Source organism: Anolis sagrei, chromosome 3 (assembly GCF_037176765.1).
Source record: "Anolis sagrei isolate rAnoSag1 chromosome 3, rAnoSag1.mat, whole genome shotgun sequence".
NCBI lineage: Eukaryota > Metazoa > Chordata > Lepidosauria > Squamata > Dactyloidae > Anolis > Anolis sagrei.
Window position 1 is genome coordinate 28,581,906 of NC_090023.1, and position 14,810 is coordinate 28,596,715.

The following is a 14,810-nucleotide window of genomic DNA, read 5'->3' on the forward strand; positions in this document are numbered from 1 at the left end:
TAGTCATCAACATGGTTTGGTTGCTTCCCTTTTAGTAGGAAGAAAATAAAAATCAAAGAAAAGCATACCATGGACAATGATGATCCATTTTCAGAACACATCTAAAGAAAGAAAAAGAAGACATGTTTCAGTATAACAACAATATAAGATCCCTAACGTACCTTTTCCAACAAGCAAACATTCACACCTAGCTCCAACAGACAAGAGTGCTTTGTACCACCCTGGTCATTCCACAGATATATAAAAACCTTTTTATATATAATTCCACAGATATATAAAACCCTTTTCCCTAGTTCCAACAGACCTTGCTACCTTTGAGGATGCTTGCTATAGATGCAGGCGAAATGTCAGGAGAAAATGCCTCTAGAACATGGCCATATAGCCCGAAAAAACCTACAACAACCTTATTATTCTATTTTCGACCTCTGTATATTTTCATTATATGTGTTTTTATTGTAATTTTCTGTTTTTTGTGAGCTACCTTGTGTCCCACTATGAGAGAAATGTGGGATAAAAGTAAGGTGAAGGATAGCTCTAAAATAAGTGTTTCAAAGCGTTTTTGCAACATGGAAAATGTAGTATCACTATAGCCAAAACTTCCAGCTACCAGAAGATGGCAGATTAGGAGCCATATGAAACATTACAGGTAAGACATACAAATCTTTCATATGTCTCCTTTCATTTTCTTTTAACAAAAAGCATCTATGAGAATCTAGGTGTAGGAGGCTAGAAGGAGTAAAATCAGAGTCCTTTTTCACCCTAAGTGCTAACAAAATTCAGTAAAAATACAAAACAATCTATGTAATGAGAAAGTATAATATCAAAAGAGCATATAGTATGCAATCATTATCATTTTTATCAATTCATTTTTTCTCCCAATACTAGGACTCAACGTGGCTTACAAAAGAGAAACAGAGGTAAGATATTATTATTATTATTATTATTATTATTATTATTATTATTATTATTAAACTTTATTTGTACCCCGCTAGCATCTCCCGAAGGATTCGATGCGGCTTACACAGGCCGAGGCCTCAACACACAACACAACAATACAATCTAAGCAAATCAAACAATTAAAAACAGAATAAAGAAAAATAAACAACAGGCACAATACACTAAACACAATAAAACTGGGCCGGGCCAGAGCAATGGGTACAAGATTAAAAGTGCTGATAAGATATGTACAAAACCATAAATCAGAACACACAGAGAGTTATTATTACAATCCAATTGATGACGATGATGATAATAATAATAAAGGTAAAGGCTTCCCATGACATTAAGTCTAGTTGTCTCAGACTCTGAGGATTGGTGCTCATCTCCAATTCTAAGCCAAAGAGCCAGCATTGTCTGTAGAGGCCTCCAAGGTCATGTGGCCAGCATGACTGCATGGAGTGCTGTTATCTTCCCACTGGAACTGTACCTATTGATCCTCTCACATGTTCATGTTTTCAAACTGGTAGGTTGGCAGAAGCTGGGTTTAACAGCGGGAGGTCACCCCGCTCCCCAGATTCCAACCGCCGACCTTTCAGTCAGCAAGTTTAGCAGCGCAGCGGTTTAACCCGCTACACCACTGGGGGCTGCGATTAATACTAATACTAATAATAAGCTTTATATCCCACCCCTCTCCCCTCGAGGCAGATTACAAGAAGAAAAAAACCCCAAACAATATACATATTTATTTACAACATTTCTACCCCGCCCTTCTCAACCCCCGAGGGGGAACTCAGAGCAGCTACATAGTATTAATCACACGTACAATCTAAAAAGTAAAATCAAAGCAAACAGATCAAAAAGACAAATCACAATACATAGAGAAAATAATCCCAATAAAATAATTACAGCTCATAACATCAATTAAATTACTCATAGAATAAAACCGTTACTATTAAAATGCAATTACATTTCTTATAGAATTATAAAAAAATTAAAAGGACTCCATTAAAATATTAACATCAGCAAAAAGTATAACATTAAAGCATTTAATTTCCAAAAGTGTGTTTTAATTTAAAAAAATGTGCATGATGATGGAAGGCAGAAAGAAGGAAGACAGCCTAAGGAAGAAGCTCTAAATTCTTGATGGGGTAACTGTGAAGGCCCTCTTCTTTGTTGTCACCGGATGGTTCTGGAAAGGACATCCTCCAAAAAATCTTAGAGCCCAAATAGAAGACACGGCTTCAGACAGCCTGGACCCAAGCTGAATAGGGTTTAATAAGTTATAACCAGCACTCTGTGTTGTATCTGATAATGGACTGTTAGTCAGTGCTGCTGTTACAGTGAGAGTTGTATACTCCCTAAAGGCAGCCCCAGTTAACCATCTGGCTGCAGCATTTTAGCTAAATGGATCACTGCACACACGTTGCATAGTAGATTATTTTGCTATAATGAAAATGTATACTATACACATATAAAATGCAAAGGGATAATGTGGACCATAGATTGCCAATGGATATAGTGATTAAGAGGACAAGGTACGTGACAGAAAATCCATGGCTTAGAGCTCACCTTATTCACAAATATAAAACAGGTTATGTAAGGGATAGCTAACCAATTTCATCTTTTTAAATGAAATGCAACCATGACTGTATATGATGTTTGGAAGTCTGACAGGGAGGGATTATTAGCATTCTGTCCTTACTGTTTCTCTGCCCACTGTATACAAGAGATTTGGTAGTATGCCCACAAGGGGCCCAGAGGCATTCCTGCAAAATGAAGATGGCAGGTATCTCCAATCTGAGATTGCTTAGCAGTATGCTCAGCCGTCTTGGAAAAATATGTCAAAGAAAGAGAGGCCCCTTTTTATTGCGTAATGGTGTAATGTTTTGTTATTGCTTATGTTTTTAATTTGCTTTGTACTGTATTGTTATTGTTTGCTGTTGTTGTGTTGAGGCCTTGGCCTTTGTAAGCCGCATCGAGTCCTTTGGGAGATGCTAGCAGGGTACAAATAAAGTTTAATAATAATAATAATAATAATAATAATAATAATACCCATAGCCATGTAAGTTTTGGAAGCAAAAGAGCAAACAGGGTTGTGTCAGGGAATAAAGCATTGCTTCTGAAGTTGGGACAAAATGGAAATCAGTCCCAGTTCTCACCACACTCTCAGAGAATGTGGAAAAAGGGAACCCATAGAGAGGGAGACTGGTAGAATGCACATCAGAGGTCTCTGGACTGACTCAGCTTCACCTGGAGATGTTGAAATGAAGAGACAACACACACACACACACCTTGCCAAGGTGTTTCAAAGATAAAATCAGAACCTTTTGTCTTTCCTTCTACCCTACTTACTCATTCAAAGAAAGGAGAAAATCAGCTGCATGCTCCAGAAAGCTAGTTCTTCACATCATGGCTCAAAATGATAAGCATGCACAGGGAATGTACGCGTAATGTACAAAAAGCATAAGTGGACAGGTGTTCAAACGAATAAAGCTTATGAAAATGATGTAGCCATAATCTATACTGTCATGAAGTAAAAAATTATCTAAATTGTCTGTCCACTTCTATTTCTCATTTCACTTTTCATCTGTAGAAGAGGGAATGACTCATAGTTGCTGAGAGATCTGTATTAATCTCATTTCTGATAATATGGTAAAACAATTTGATATGAACTCCCATCCCATCTCATCCCCACTGACAAGAAATAGCTTGAACACTGTGCTTTCAGAAGCAGTTGCTAACAAATCAAGAAAAAATCGTAAATACACGCAGGTCACCCGCCCAGAGCTAGCAGATACTTACAGATCACAGGCAGAACAGTGGTGACACCGATCGGGCTTGATTAATTGGCATCTATCGCAGTATCTTATGGCTGTTGTAAACATTTTCAAAAAATCAAAATGTCAAATAGGGATTTATACATTAAACGATTCAGAGTTCAAAGTCTTTGCTTTTCATAAAAGGATACATCATTTCTCAAGATACTAAAAAGGATGTTATGTCATAAAGAATAATGTATAAAGAGCAACGAGAGCTCTGCCAATAGCCTGCTTCCTCAAAATACATGAAGCGCACTGTAAAAGTAGTGGATGGCTCAACTGAAATAGATTAAAGGATGTTTTTTGAACGAAAACTAAAAACAGCATTAATGCAAGAAATGCAGGTCCAAAACATGAAAGAAACGCAAACAATCGAGTTTTAACATTGACTTTTTCATGCTTCTATAGTTACATTCACAAAGCTCCTGCTCTGGAATATAAGAAACAATAAATGTGCATACCAAAAATTATTTCTTGAGCCAGTTTTAAACCAATCAATCTATTCAAAGCTAATAGATATTTATCCATTAGTTGTTTAAATAGACTAAAATCAGACTCATGACAAAGAGACAATTAAGATGGGATGTCACACTATTAATAAGGTGTGCTTGATTGTTCCCTCCTACAGCTTTTCTGTTTGTGCAAGTCAATTATTCCAAACTCTCTCCCGTAAATAGATTGTGAAGCAATTTTCAATAGAACATTCTAAACATAAAATGAATTAAAATATCATATACAACTGGTACTGAATTTTCCAGAAATGAAGAATGCAAACAACATTCCAACAAAATGGCAAATTATGGTTTGCCAGAAAGATAAGAGAAGCAAGCAATGAAGGGAAGAAACCAAGACATATGCTTGGTCCCAGTCAATGGTGTCTTTGAAACAATACTGAGCGCTCTACATTTTGTATAAACTTACCTCTTGATGTTGTTGTAGTATATACAGGCAAGTCTTTAGCAGCTCTTCGTAAGATTTCCTGTTGGGATTCTGGTCTCTCTTCTTTTTCATATTGCTCCTTATCCGTTTTCGATAAACAGAACTGAAGAAGAAAACAAAAGCTTGATTATTTTTTATCACATGCTAGTCGGTGCTTGAATGCCTGAATGCCCTGAAGGTGTCAGTTCCTCTCTGATTGGAAGCTAACCAGGGTCATCCCTGTTTAATATGTAGATGGAAGCTCACAAATGAATACCAGGTTCTACATGCTATATTTTAGGGGAAGCAATTGGCAAAATTTCTTCTGAGTATTACACCTGACACTTAATTGTAACCAAAAGGCCAAGAAACTAACATTCCTTACCGAGAAAAACCCTATGAAATGCATGGGGTCACTATACGCCAATAGGCAACCTGAAGGCACCTGTACACAGGGCTGAACTCCTAACCCGACCCACCCCCAAATTTCAGGTTAAAAAAAACTGGTTTACTCATGAATTTTAACTGGTTAACCAAATCCCCCTGCTAAGTCTATGAGAAACCAAAATTACACAGAACTTCAAGCACTATCTCAAGCAAATTTTGACAATTTATTCACAATCATTACTTGCAGCAATAGCTGATATAGTGGAAGCAACCAAGGTGGCCCACCCACAACTGGAAGGCAAAGCCTAAGGAATGGGAAGGATTTGAAGTCCCCCATGAAGGAGACAAAATTGATTTAATTAAGTCTATATAAAATATAGAATGAACCATACTATTTAAATTATTTTGTGTTATGGTTTGCTAATTTTTTAACCCCCCCCCCCCCATTTTTTCTGGCTACAGTCCTGTACACACACAGCAATATAAACGTGATATACATGAATCTTGTAAACATTTCAAAGAATAAATGTGTAGAATAAATTAAAATCACATTTCTTTGTAAGTAGAATAAATTAAAAACGTACATTCTTTGCATTTACAACTCATGTCACATGACAGACTGAAAAGATAGATCAGGGAATGTACGAAGATTCATCAATGTGCTCTATACTAATTTTGCTCAACTCCATCCACCTTCCAAACACTACCATCATTGTTCCCAAGTCATTTTGTGTTGCCCCTTAAAACTACCTATGATATAGGAAGTAAAATGTGTCTTAGAAACTGACTTTCTAAGAGACAGAAACTTAATTTAACACAGATTTTACTGTCAAGTCTATTATATTTTAAATGGCTTAAAATCGTTCCTTCTCGTTTGGATGGGAAGTCTAGGCATGGATGTTTCCTTTTCCTAAACTTGACCTCAACAAAAAGAGAAGACCCTTTGGACAGAACCTCTGCAGTGCAGCACTAAGGAACTTATTAAATCTTTTTTCTTTCAGTTTTGTACCCAAAAAGCCAATGACTCACATCAAAATCATTTTTTTATCTCATCTTTTCAGAAATTGTGTTTATTTTGGGGAGGAGAGGTCTTATTTTTTCCAGCTCTTAAACAAAAACAATTATCTATTAAATATAAAAGGTGTTTAAAGAAGACCTCTATTCACCTTCCTACCTAACATTGCTACTGGAAATATTAACGTACAGGCACAAACATGTACGTCCTGACAGAAGAAAATTATAGTGCTGAGCACAATATTATCTAAACAGAGAGACACTGAAAAGCAGATGCTCCTGCGGGGTGGAAACATGAATAAAATGGACTGCATAAGGAAATGTAGGAATGGTGAAGACCATGATGACTCAAGAGAATGCAAGGAATTAATCTTTAAATCCAGGGCTAGCTACTTATGAAAGGCAGAATAGGTCCAAACTAGGTATAAAATCAAAATTATTGCTTAACATAATGAAAAAATAATAATATGAGAAAGTCTAATGATATTCTTCATGAAAATTTAGTGAACCATAAAAGTTAGTACTACAGAAGGTTAGTGGATAGTGGAAGCAATTTATGTGCTACCTCTGCACCATTGTATAATGCACATAGCTTCTCTGAAATTCAATTTGTAAAGTAGTTCTCAGAACTAAGGTTGCTGTCTTATTTCTGACCTAGCTGTTAGGGTTTTAACAGAAGCATGATGCAAAAAGATTTAATAAGGAATGTCAAGTCTAAGAAATATATTTGTTGATTATTAATGTCTCAGTCAACTGTTAAAAAGACAAGAAGGGTCTCCATTTAAATAAGATATCCACCATACTCAGAGGTAATGCAAGACAATTAAGCCATTAAGACAAAGAACTTTTGTACTCTGCGGTAATTTAAATATCTAGTTTGCCTGAATAAATTACTCAGTTGATAATATAAATAATTTTAAGAGACACAGTAGCTTAGGATAAGGAGGACATAACACACTACAGATGGTCAAGTGAAAGTGTCTTGCAAAGAGGTCATTAGAAGAAAAGATTAGACAAGTTACTTATGTGTTTCAGGAAACATGACAAACTATCCCTTTGTTTTCCTGTTTCTCTCCCAATTTTAAAAAAAAGTCAAACAATACTTAATTGTTATTCTTTATTACAAAATGTGATGTCACAGTACAACAACACCTGGTGATTAAAACAAATCTATTTTCAGATCACATCATATAAGATGCTAAAGATGCTCTTCTACAATGGGAACATTTTATATTTGATATGTGAAGAAACAAAGTGGAGATAAGAATTTTGGAGAGAAATCCATTCAAGTAGATAAACAAATGGGGAACTCTAAGCAAGAAATTACTTTGCATTGAAGATGCATTTTTTTTTTACAGAAGTCAGATTGCTTTGTGAGAAAATACAAGTTTTTCAAACAATCAGCTATCAGATGGAGCAGAAACACCTCCTCTTTGTAGCTATTTCTACCCCAATCCTTCCAATGCTCTGTTTCAATCTTTCAGGTGAAAAAACATCTTAAAATAATCAAAATAAGTTGAACAGAATGTCCCCTAACCTCCCTCCCTACTAAGGCCCAAAATAGCCCCAACAAACAACAATAACTAGAAGTGATTTGGGTTATTACACCCAGCATGAGAGCGAAAACCGTTCCTGATCCCTATTATTCCTTCTGCCTTAGAACTCTGGGGTACTATAAAACAATGTGCTCTTTCCTTCTTCCCTTCAGAAAATCTGGATAGTTCTCTATATCAGTGTTTCTCAACCTTCCTAATGCCGTGACCCCTTAATACAGTTCCTTACATTGTGATGACCCCCAACCATAAAATTATTTTCTTTGCAACTTGATAATTGTTATTTTGCTACTGTTATGAATCGTGATGTAAATATCTGATAGGCAGGATGTATTTTTATTCACTGGACCAAATTAGGCACAAATATCCAATACGCCCAAATCTGTATATTGGTGGGATTGGTGGGGGAGGGGTTGATTTTGTCATTTGAGCATTCTGAATTCCACCAATAATGGAATTGAACCAAACTTTGCACACAGAACTTCTATGACCAACAGAGAATACTGGAAGGGTTTGGTGGGCATTGACCTTGAATTTGGGAGTTGTAGTTCACTTACAACTAGAAAGCAGTGGACTCAAACAATGATGGATCTGGACCAAATTTTGCATGAATACTTAATCTACCCAACTGTGAACACTGCTGGAGTTTTGGGGAAATAGATCTTGGCATTTGGGAGTTGTAGTTGCTGGGATTTCTATTTCACCTACAACTGAAGAGCATTCTAAACCTCCCTCACCAATGATAGAATTGGGTCAAACTTCCCACACAGAATGCCCAGGACTAACAGAAAATACTATGTTTTCTGATGGACTTTGGCGACCCCTCTGACATCCCCTCACGACCCCCCCCCCCGGGGTCCTGACGCCCAGGTTGAGAAACGCTGCTTTATATGGTTAATGTTAGATTCGTAGTTGTAGTAGAGGCATGTTGTTCATTCGTTCAGTCGTCACCGACTCTTCGTGACCTCATGGACCAGCCCACGCCAGAGCTCCCTGTCGGCCATCACCACCCCCAGTTCCTTCAAGGTCAGTCCAATCACTTCAAGTCCATCCATCCATCTTGCCCTTGGTCGGCCCCTCTTCCTTTTGCCTTCCACTTTCCCCAGCACAATTGTCTTCTCTAGGCTTTCCTGTCTCCTCATGATGTGCCCGAAGTACTTCAACTTTGTCTTTAGTATCCTTCCCTCCAATGAGCAGTTGGGCTTTATTTCCTGGAGGATGGACTGGTTGGATCTTCTCGCAGTCCAAGGCACTCTCAGAACTTTCCTCCAGCACCACAGTTCAAAAGCATCGATCTTCCTTCGCTCAGCCTTCCCTAAGGTCCAGCTCTCACATCCGTAGGTTACTACAGGGAATACCATGGCTTTGACTAGGCGGATCTTTGTTGCCAGTCTGATGTCTCTACTCTTTACTATTTTATCGAGACTGGACATTGCTCTCCTCCCAAGAAGTAAGCGTCTTCTGATTTCCTGGCTACAGTCTGAATCTGCAGTAATCTTTGCGCCTAGAAATACAAAGTCTGTCACGGCCTCCACATTTTCTCCCTCTATTTCCCACTTGTCAATCATTCTTGTTGCCATAATCTTGGTTTTTTTGATGTTTAGCTGCAACCCGGCTTTTGCGCTTTCTTCTTTCACCTTGATTAGAAGGCTCCTCAGCTCCTCCTCACTTTCGGCCATCAGAGTGGTGTCATCTGCATATCTGAGGTTGTTAATGTTTCTTCCAGCAATTTTCACCCCAGCTTTGCATTCATCCAGCCCCGCACATCGCATGATGTGTTCTGCATACAAGTTAAAAAGGTTGGGTGAGAGTATGCAGCCTTGCCGTACGCCTTTCCCAATCTGGAACCAGTCTGTTGTTCCGTGGTCAGTTCTGACTGTTGCTACTTGGTCCTTGTACAGATTCCTCAGGAGAGAGACAAGGTGGCTTGGTATGCCCATCCCACCAAGAACTTGCCACAATTTATGCTATAATGCTAAAACGCTTAATCATCTATAAATATTAAACTATCTTTAAACAATATTAAACTATCTTTAAACAACAAAGAAGTGAAAAGGAGAATCTATTCAAGTAAAAAACAAGAATCAGGAGGTCAGGAAACCAGGAGTATTATATCTCCATCTAACAGATGCAGAGTGAACTAAAGTAGCCAGACAAATGGAAGCTTTTGCATAATTAATACCGGTCACAGTATTTGTGTTAGCTGCATACAGAAGAATCTAATTAATTCTGAGAACATGCAGATCTAGACAGCAGATAGCCTTCTATACGAAATGCATCCTTCTAGTCATTGCAGCTCAGCAAACTCTTTGTACATAAATGTTTTTAGCTATAAGAATACATAAAGCTAAATTTTGGTGAAGAAAGAAAACCAATCAGACTTACAATGAAGACTGGGGTGATTAAATGTAATTGTATTGAAAATTTAAGGAGACAGACATCAACGTTTGAACAAGGATACTAAAATACAACAAAATCATTTCTTTCTGTCCCAGTAGTTAGTCATCCAGCAGCATATGAATACAATTTTAGGAAGAGTCATTTCAATTTAATTTACCCAAGTAGACTATGGTACCATATCCAGAGAATGTGGTAATTTGTTTGCATTGTGCTGCACATTTACTTTCCCCCCTATTTGGTTGGGAAAGGGTGATTATGAAATATAACTCAGCACAACAATAGCTGACTTCATCCTGATGGGTCCTGTTGTGTATCCTTTAAGTTTCTCAGAAGTCTATTCACAACAATCAGCCTACTGAAACAAATGTAAGACTTGTTAGTGAGACTAATGGGAAGTTGTTATTATAAGGATCTTTGTGGACATACACTCACAATGTATTTTAAAATACCAGGTTAAGAAACTGTAATAATCTGATCGCTGTGTCTTGGGTACTTGATATGGAAGTGTTAAACAATTAACATCCAGATTAATTAAAATGACATGTTTGTTTTACAAAGTAAACACACGATTTTAATTCATAGTGGTGGAATGCTATTATTAACTAAATTGAAACACTAAAAAGGCAAGCAAGACTATAATTTAAAGCAAGCATCAGTAACAAAAACAATTCAGTAAGAGTGGCATCATTTTGTCAATTTTAACATTTACCTCACTGGAAGGAGAGGCGGGAGATGTAAAAATAGTCTTCCAATAGGACCACACAAACATGACAAACGACAGATGAAAAATCACAAGGTAGACAACTGCAATAAAAATAAAATACAAGCAAGGTTTCAGTGAGTACAGCTAAAAAAGAAGAAACATAATAAAAGCATGCAATGGCTAGGATGTAAAACACATCTATTTTTCCACTTTTAGCAAAATAAATTTTAAGTCACTACTGCAAAATGGCAAATGCATGCAATTCCAGCCCATTCTAAACAATGAAACAGTACAAAATCACTGTTAAATAGGATAGTGTGGACAAAAAACTGATTTTGAGACAGGGAGTGGCTTGACTTGAATTAATAATTAAAACTCATTTTTGACTTTAATTGCATTAAGACTTTATTTTAAAAAATAGTCTAGTTTAACATGCTATGTGAACATAATAAACTATTAAAGCAAATCTAACATTTCAATTGATGGGTTGTTGTAAGTTTTTTGGGCTGTATGGCCTTGTTCTAGAAGCATTTTCTCCTGACGTTTCGCAGGCATCCTCAGAGGTTGTGAGATGGCCATACAACCCGAAAAACTTGCAACAACCCAGTGATTCTGGCCATGAAAGCCTTTGACAATACATTTCAATTGATGCTTTAAAAACACAGTCAATAGCCATATATATGGACCTTCACCGTAATTTAGAAATGGAAACTATGATATTGGCCTTTTAATGCTATCTCCTGTTTATCTGATGTCTAAATTGAGCCACTGAGTTAATACAATCATGGGTAAAGCATCTGGCATCTGAGACCCAAGGTTATAAATGCTATATTTATTATTGTAGGCTTTAGAGTTGGCAAGTCATCACAAGCACAGGGATCCAGAATTTGCTCCGAAGGGATGCCCCCATATCTCACCAGGATCATCCATGGGCTCTATTTGCAAGTTTCATGGTTTCAATGTCAAACACGTCTATCCTTTCCATATTTCCTTGCCCCTGCTGCCCTTATTTCCCATCTAGCTTGATCAAGTTTCAAATAATAATAATCATCATCATCATCATCTTTGTTTATACCCTGCCACCATCTCCCCAAGGGAACTTGGGGCAGCTTACATGAGGCCACGCCCATCAGTACAATAACATGGTATAATACAAGAACAAAACAAAAAATAAAATAAAACAACATAAAATACAAAACCAATATAAATAAACAGCGCAACAATATAATATCAAAACATTCAAACACTAAAAATGAACATAATGGGCAGGGCCAATTTCAAAGGTTAAAATTTTAAAACCACTGGGTGATAGGGCAATGTAATATATCAGGACAGGGGATCCGAGGGATAAGATAAGATTTAATTGCACAAACCAGAAAATAAAGTGCTTCTGAGGGCATTTTATGCAGAGTTTGGTCAGGAGTTATCATACAGTCAATCATTGAAGGCACACTGGAACAGATAAGATTTCAGGCTCTTCCTAAAGATTGCCAGGGTGGGGGCTTGCCTAATATCTCTGGGGAGCGAATTCCAGAGCCAAGGGGCCACTACAGAGAAGGCCCTCTCCCTCGTCCCCACAAGTCGCACTCGCGATGGAGGCGGGAGTGCGAGAAGGGCCTCTCCAGAAGATTGAAGGGATCGCGTCGGTTTGTAGAACTGCCAAAATACATATTTTCTAAAATGGGTGAACAGCTATTGCTTGTTTCTCCTTCCCAGAGAAACAAGTGTATGTTGGTGTATGTTCAAACCACCTTGTATCTTGTAGAGTCTAATTTGAACGTTTGCAATCCCCTTGAACCTTCTGTTTTAAGTTTGCAACTTGATGGAAACTGGCCTTCATCAATATCAGATACTTTTCAACATCTTCTCTACATTTGTTTTGTCTGACAAAGAGTTCTGAAGAATTCAAAACCTTGCATCATATTTTCAGTTGGCTTAAATAAACTTATTGCATGGATATGGACATCAGTAAAGTTTTTTGCAATGAATCCACCAGGATCATATATTTCCAATTCATGTCCTCTGACTACTAAAGCTTTCAAGTTGTTCTTAAATTATGGATTATGAAATGTATGACTACCGAGTAAATTTATATTTCTTGGAAAAGCACTTATCTCTCTAATACCTCTGAAATTGGAAAATTCTGAGTACTTGATCTAAAGATACTTTTCTTGCTTACTGTTCACACTTGAAAAAAACAAACAAGAAAGAGGGACAAAAATCATCAACGTTCTATGCTAAAATACTATGCTTTTTGTTTTGTTTGCAGTTATTTCCTATCTTAATATAGCCTAAGCAGCCTTGGCTTGAGCACCATCATTCTCCTCTCCTTTGGGGTACCGTAAATAGTGTAGTGTAGATACTCCCTTAGAGTATCTTGGGCTTTACAGTACATTCTCTGGTTATTGCAGAATGGCTCATGAAAGAGTGGAAAGGCAACACTTTAGTTAATTTAGGAAATCCATTATCCATATCATTGGACTGTAAGAATGTTTATATTAAATGGGTATTTGAGAAAAACGTTTGCACTTTAATGTTTTTTTTTCATGAATATCTACTGGGAATCATATAAATTTCATTTGACTTTTGTTTATTATACATATTCAAAAATTTAGAATCTAAAGTCGGCTAAAGCAAACTATCATTCCAGTTATGTTTGGAACTGCAAAAAGAAATGGTCATATTTATGATGTACATAGCAGTAAAACTGTCCTTCCTTTAGGCTGTTCATGTTAAGCTGTAATTGAGTTTCTAGGCTATCAAATAATACATATTTAGATTTAGAAAAAATCAAGAGCCTGGGTTTGAAGCAACAATGTATTCCCAAAGAATATTTAAAGTGATGGAGAAAATCTTTAACCATTCAATGAATTTAAAAAAGCAATCCATCTCAAAGCACTGAATGCATTTAAGATTTGGTTCCAATAACACCAATAATAATTGTTATGGGAATATCCATTGTGTTCACTGTTCAGAGTACAGCACCAGATTATGAATTAATTTGTTATACATCTTTTCATTCATGAATGAAAAAACATTTTGTTATTATACTGGGAAGAATTATATTAGTTCTTTTAAGTATCAAGCACTCTTTCTAATGGAGTCCCTGGTGGCGCAGTGGGTTAAACTGCTGAGCTGCTAAACTTGTTGACCGAAAGGTTGCAGGTTCAAATCCGGGGAGCGGTGTGAGCTTCCGCTATCAGCCCCAGCTTCTGTCAACCTAGCAGTTCAAAATCATGCAAATGTGAGAATAGGTACCACTCCGGCAGGAAAGTAACGACGCTCCATGCAGTCATGCCAGCCACATGACCTTGGAGGTGTCTATGGACAACGCTGGCTCTCCGGCTTAGAAATGGAGATGAGCACCAACCCCCAGAGCTGGACACTATGGGACTTAATGTTAGGGGAAAACCTTTGCCTTTACCTACTCTTTCTAATATGTACCCCTCACCTAAGAACAGATTAAACACCCCTTATGAGATTCTAAAATCTGGAATGTTCCAAAATCCAAAAGTGTTCACATGGATGGCTGGGATAGTGACACCTTTGTTTTCTGATGGTTTGATGCATACATACTTTGTTTCATGCACAAAACTGTTACAAATATGGTAACTAAAACAATCTTTTGGCTAAGTGTATAAAATGTGAATGAAATATAAATGAATTTCACATTTAGACATGAGTCTCATTTCCAACATTTCGTTATATATGCAAATATTCCAATAACCCCCCACCCCCACCCCAAATCTGGAAACTGAAATACTTCTGTTCTCAAGCATTTCAGATAAGGGATATTTAACCTGTACTAGCATGAAGCCACTGCCCTGTCGTTAGTACAAACTTTTCTGGGATTTACCAGGATTTAGTTATGAGGATAAGCAAGACCAAAACCTGTTCCATCTTGTCAGGAATCCCCACATCATTTATAAGTCTGCAAAGTGCAGCCACTGTCCTTACTGTTCTTAATCCAGCCTGATTTTAAAAACAGGTATATTTAAGCTACATTAAGAAGATAACAGAACACTAATTAGCACCCTTTTAAATCCAGAAGGTGATGTTGTATTTCAATAACTGAAC

General features: G+C 37.2%; 1 protein-coding gene across 3 annotated transcripts in view; it reads right to left on the minus strand.

Moving 5' to 3' along the window:
* The window catches only part of ZDHHC20 (zinc finger DHHC-type palmitoyltransferase 20), a 53,933-nt gene that overhangs the window by 15,098 nt on the left and 24,025 nt on the right, over positions 1–14,810 (minus strand). For all 3 annotated transcript variants that reach the window (XM_067466568.1, XM_067466570.1, XM_060770945.2), the window contains exons 3-6: positions 10,740–10,834; positions 4,680–4,800; positions 3,742–3,811; positions 69–101 (exon numbers count right to left, since the gene is read on the minus strand). In XM_067466568.1, the coding sequence (XP_067322669.1) occupies positions 69–101; positions 3,742–3,811; positions 4,680–4,800; positions 10,740–10,834 (319 nt within the window). The remainder of the gene's footprint in view (positions 1–68; positions 102–3,741; positions 3,812–4,679; positions 4,801–10,739; positions 10,835–14,810) is intronic.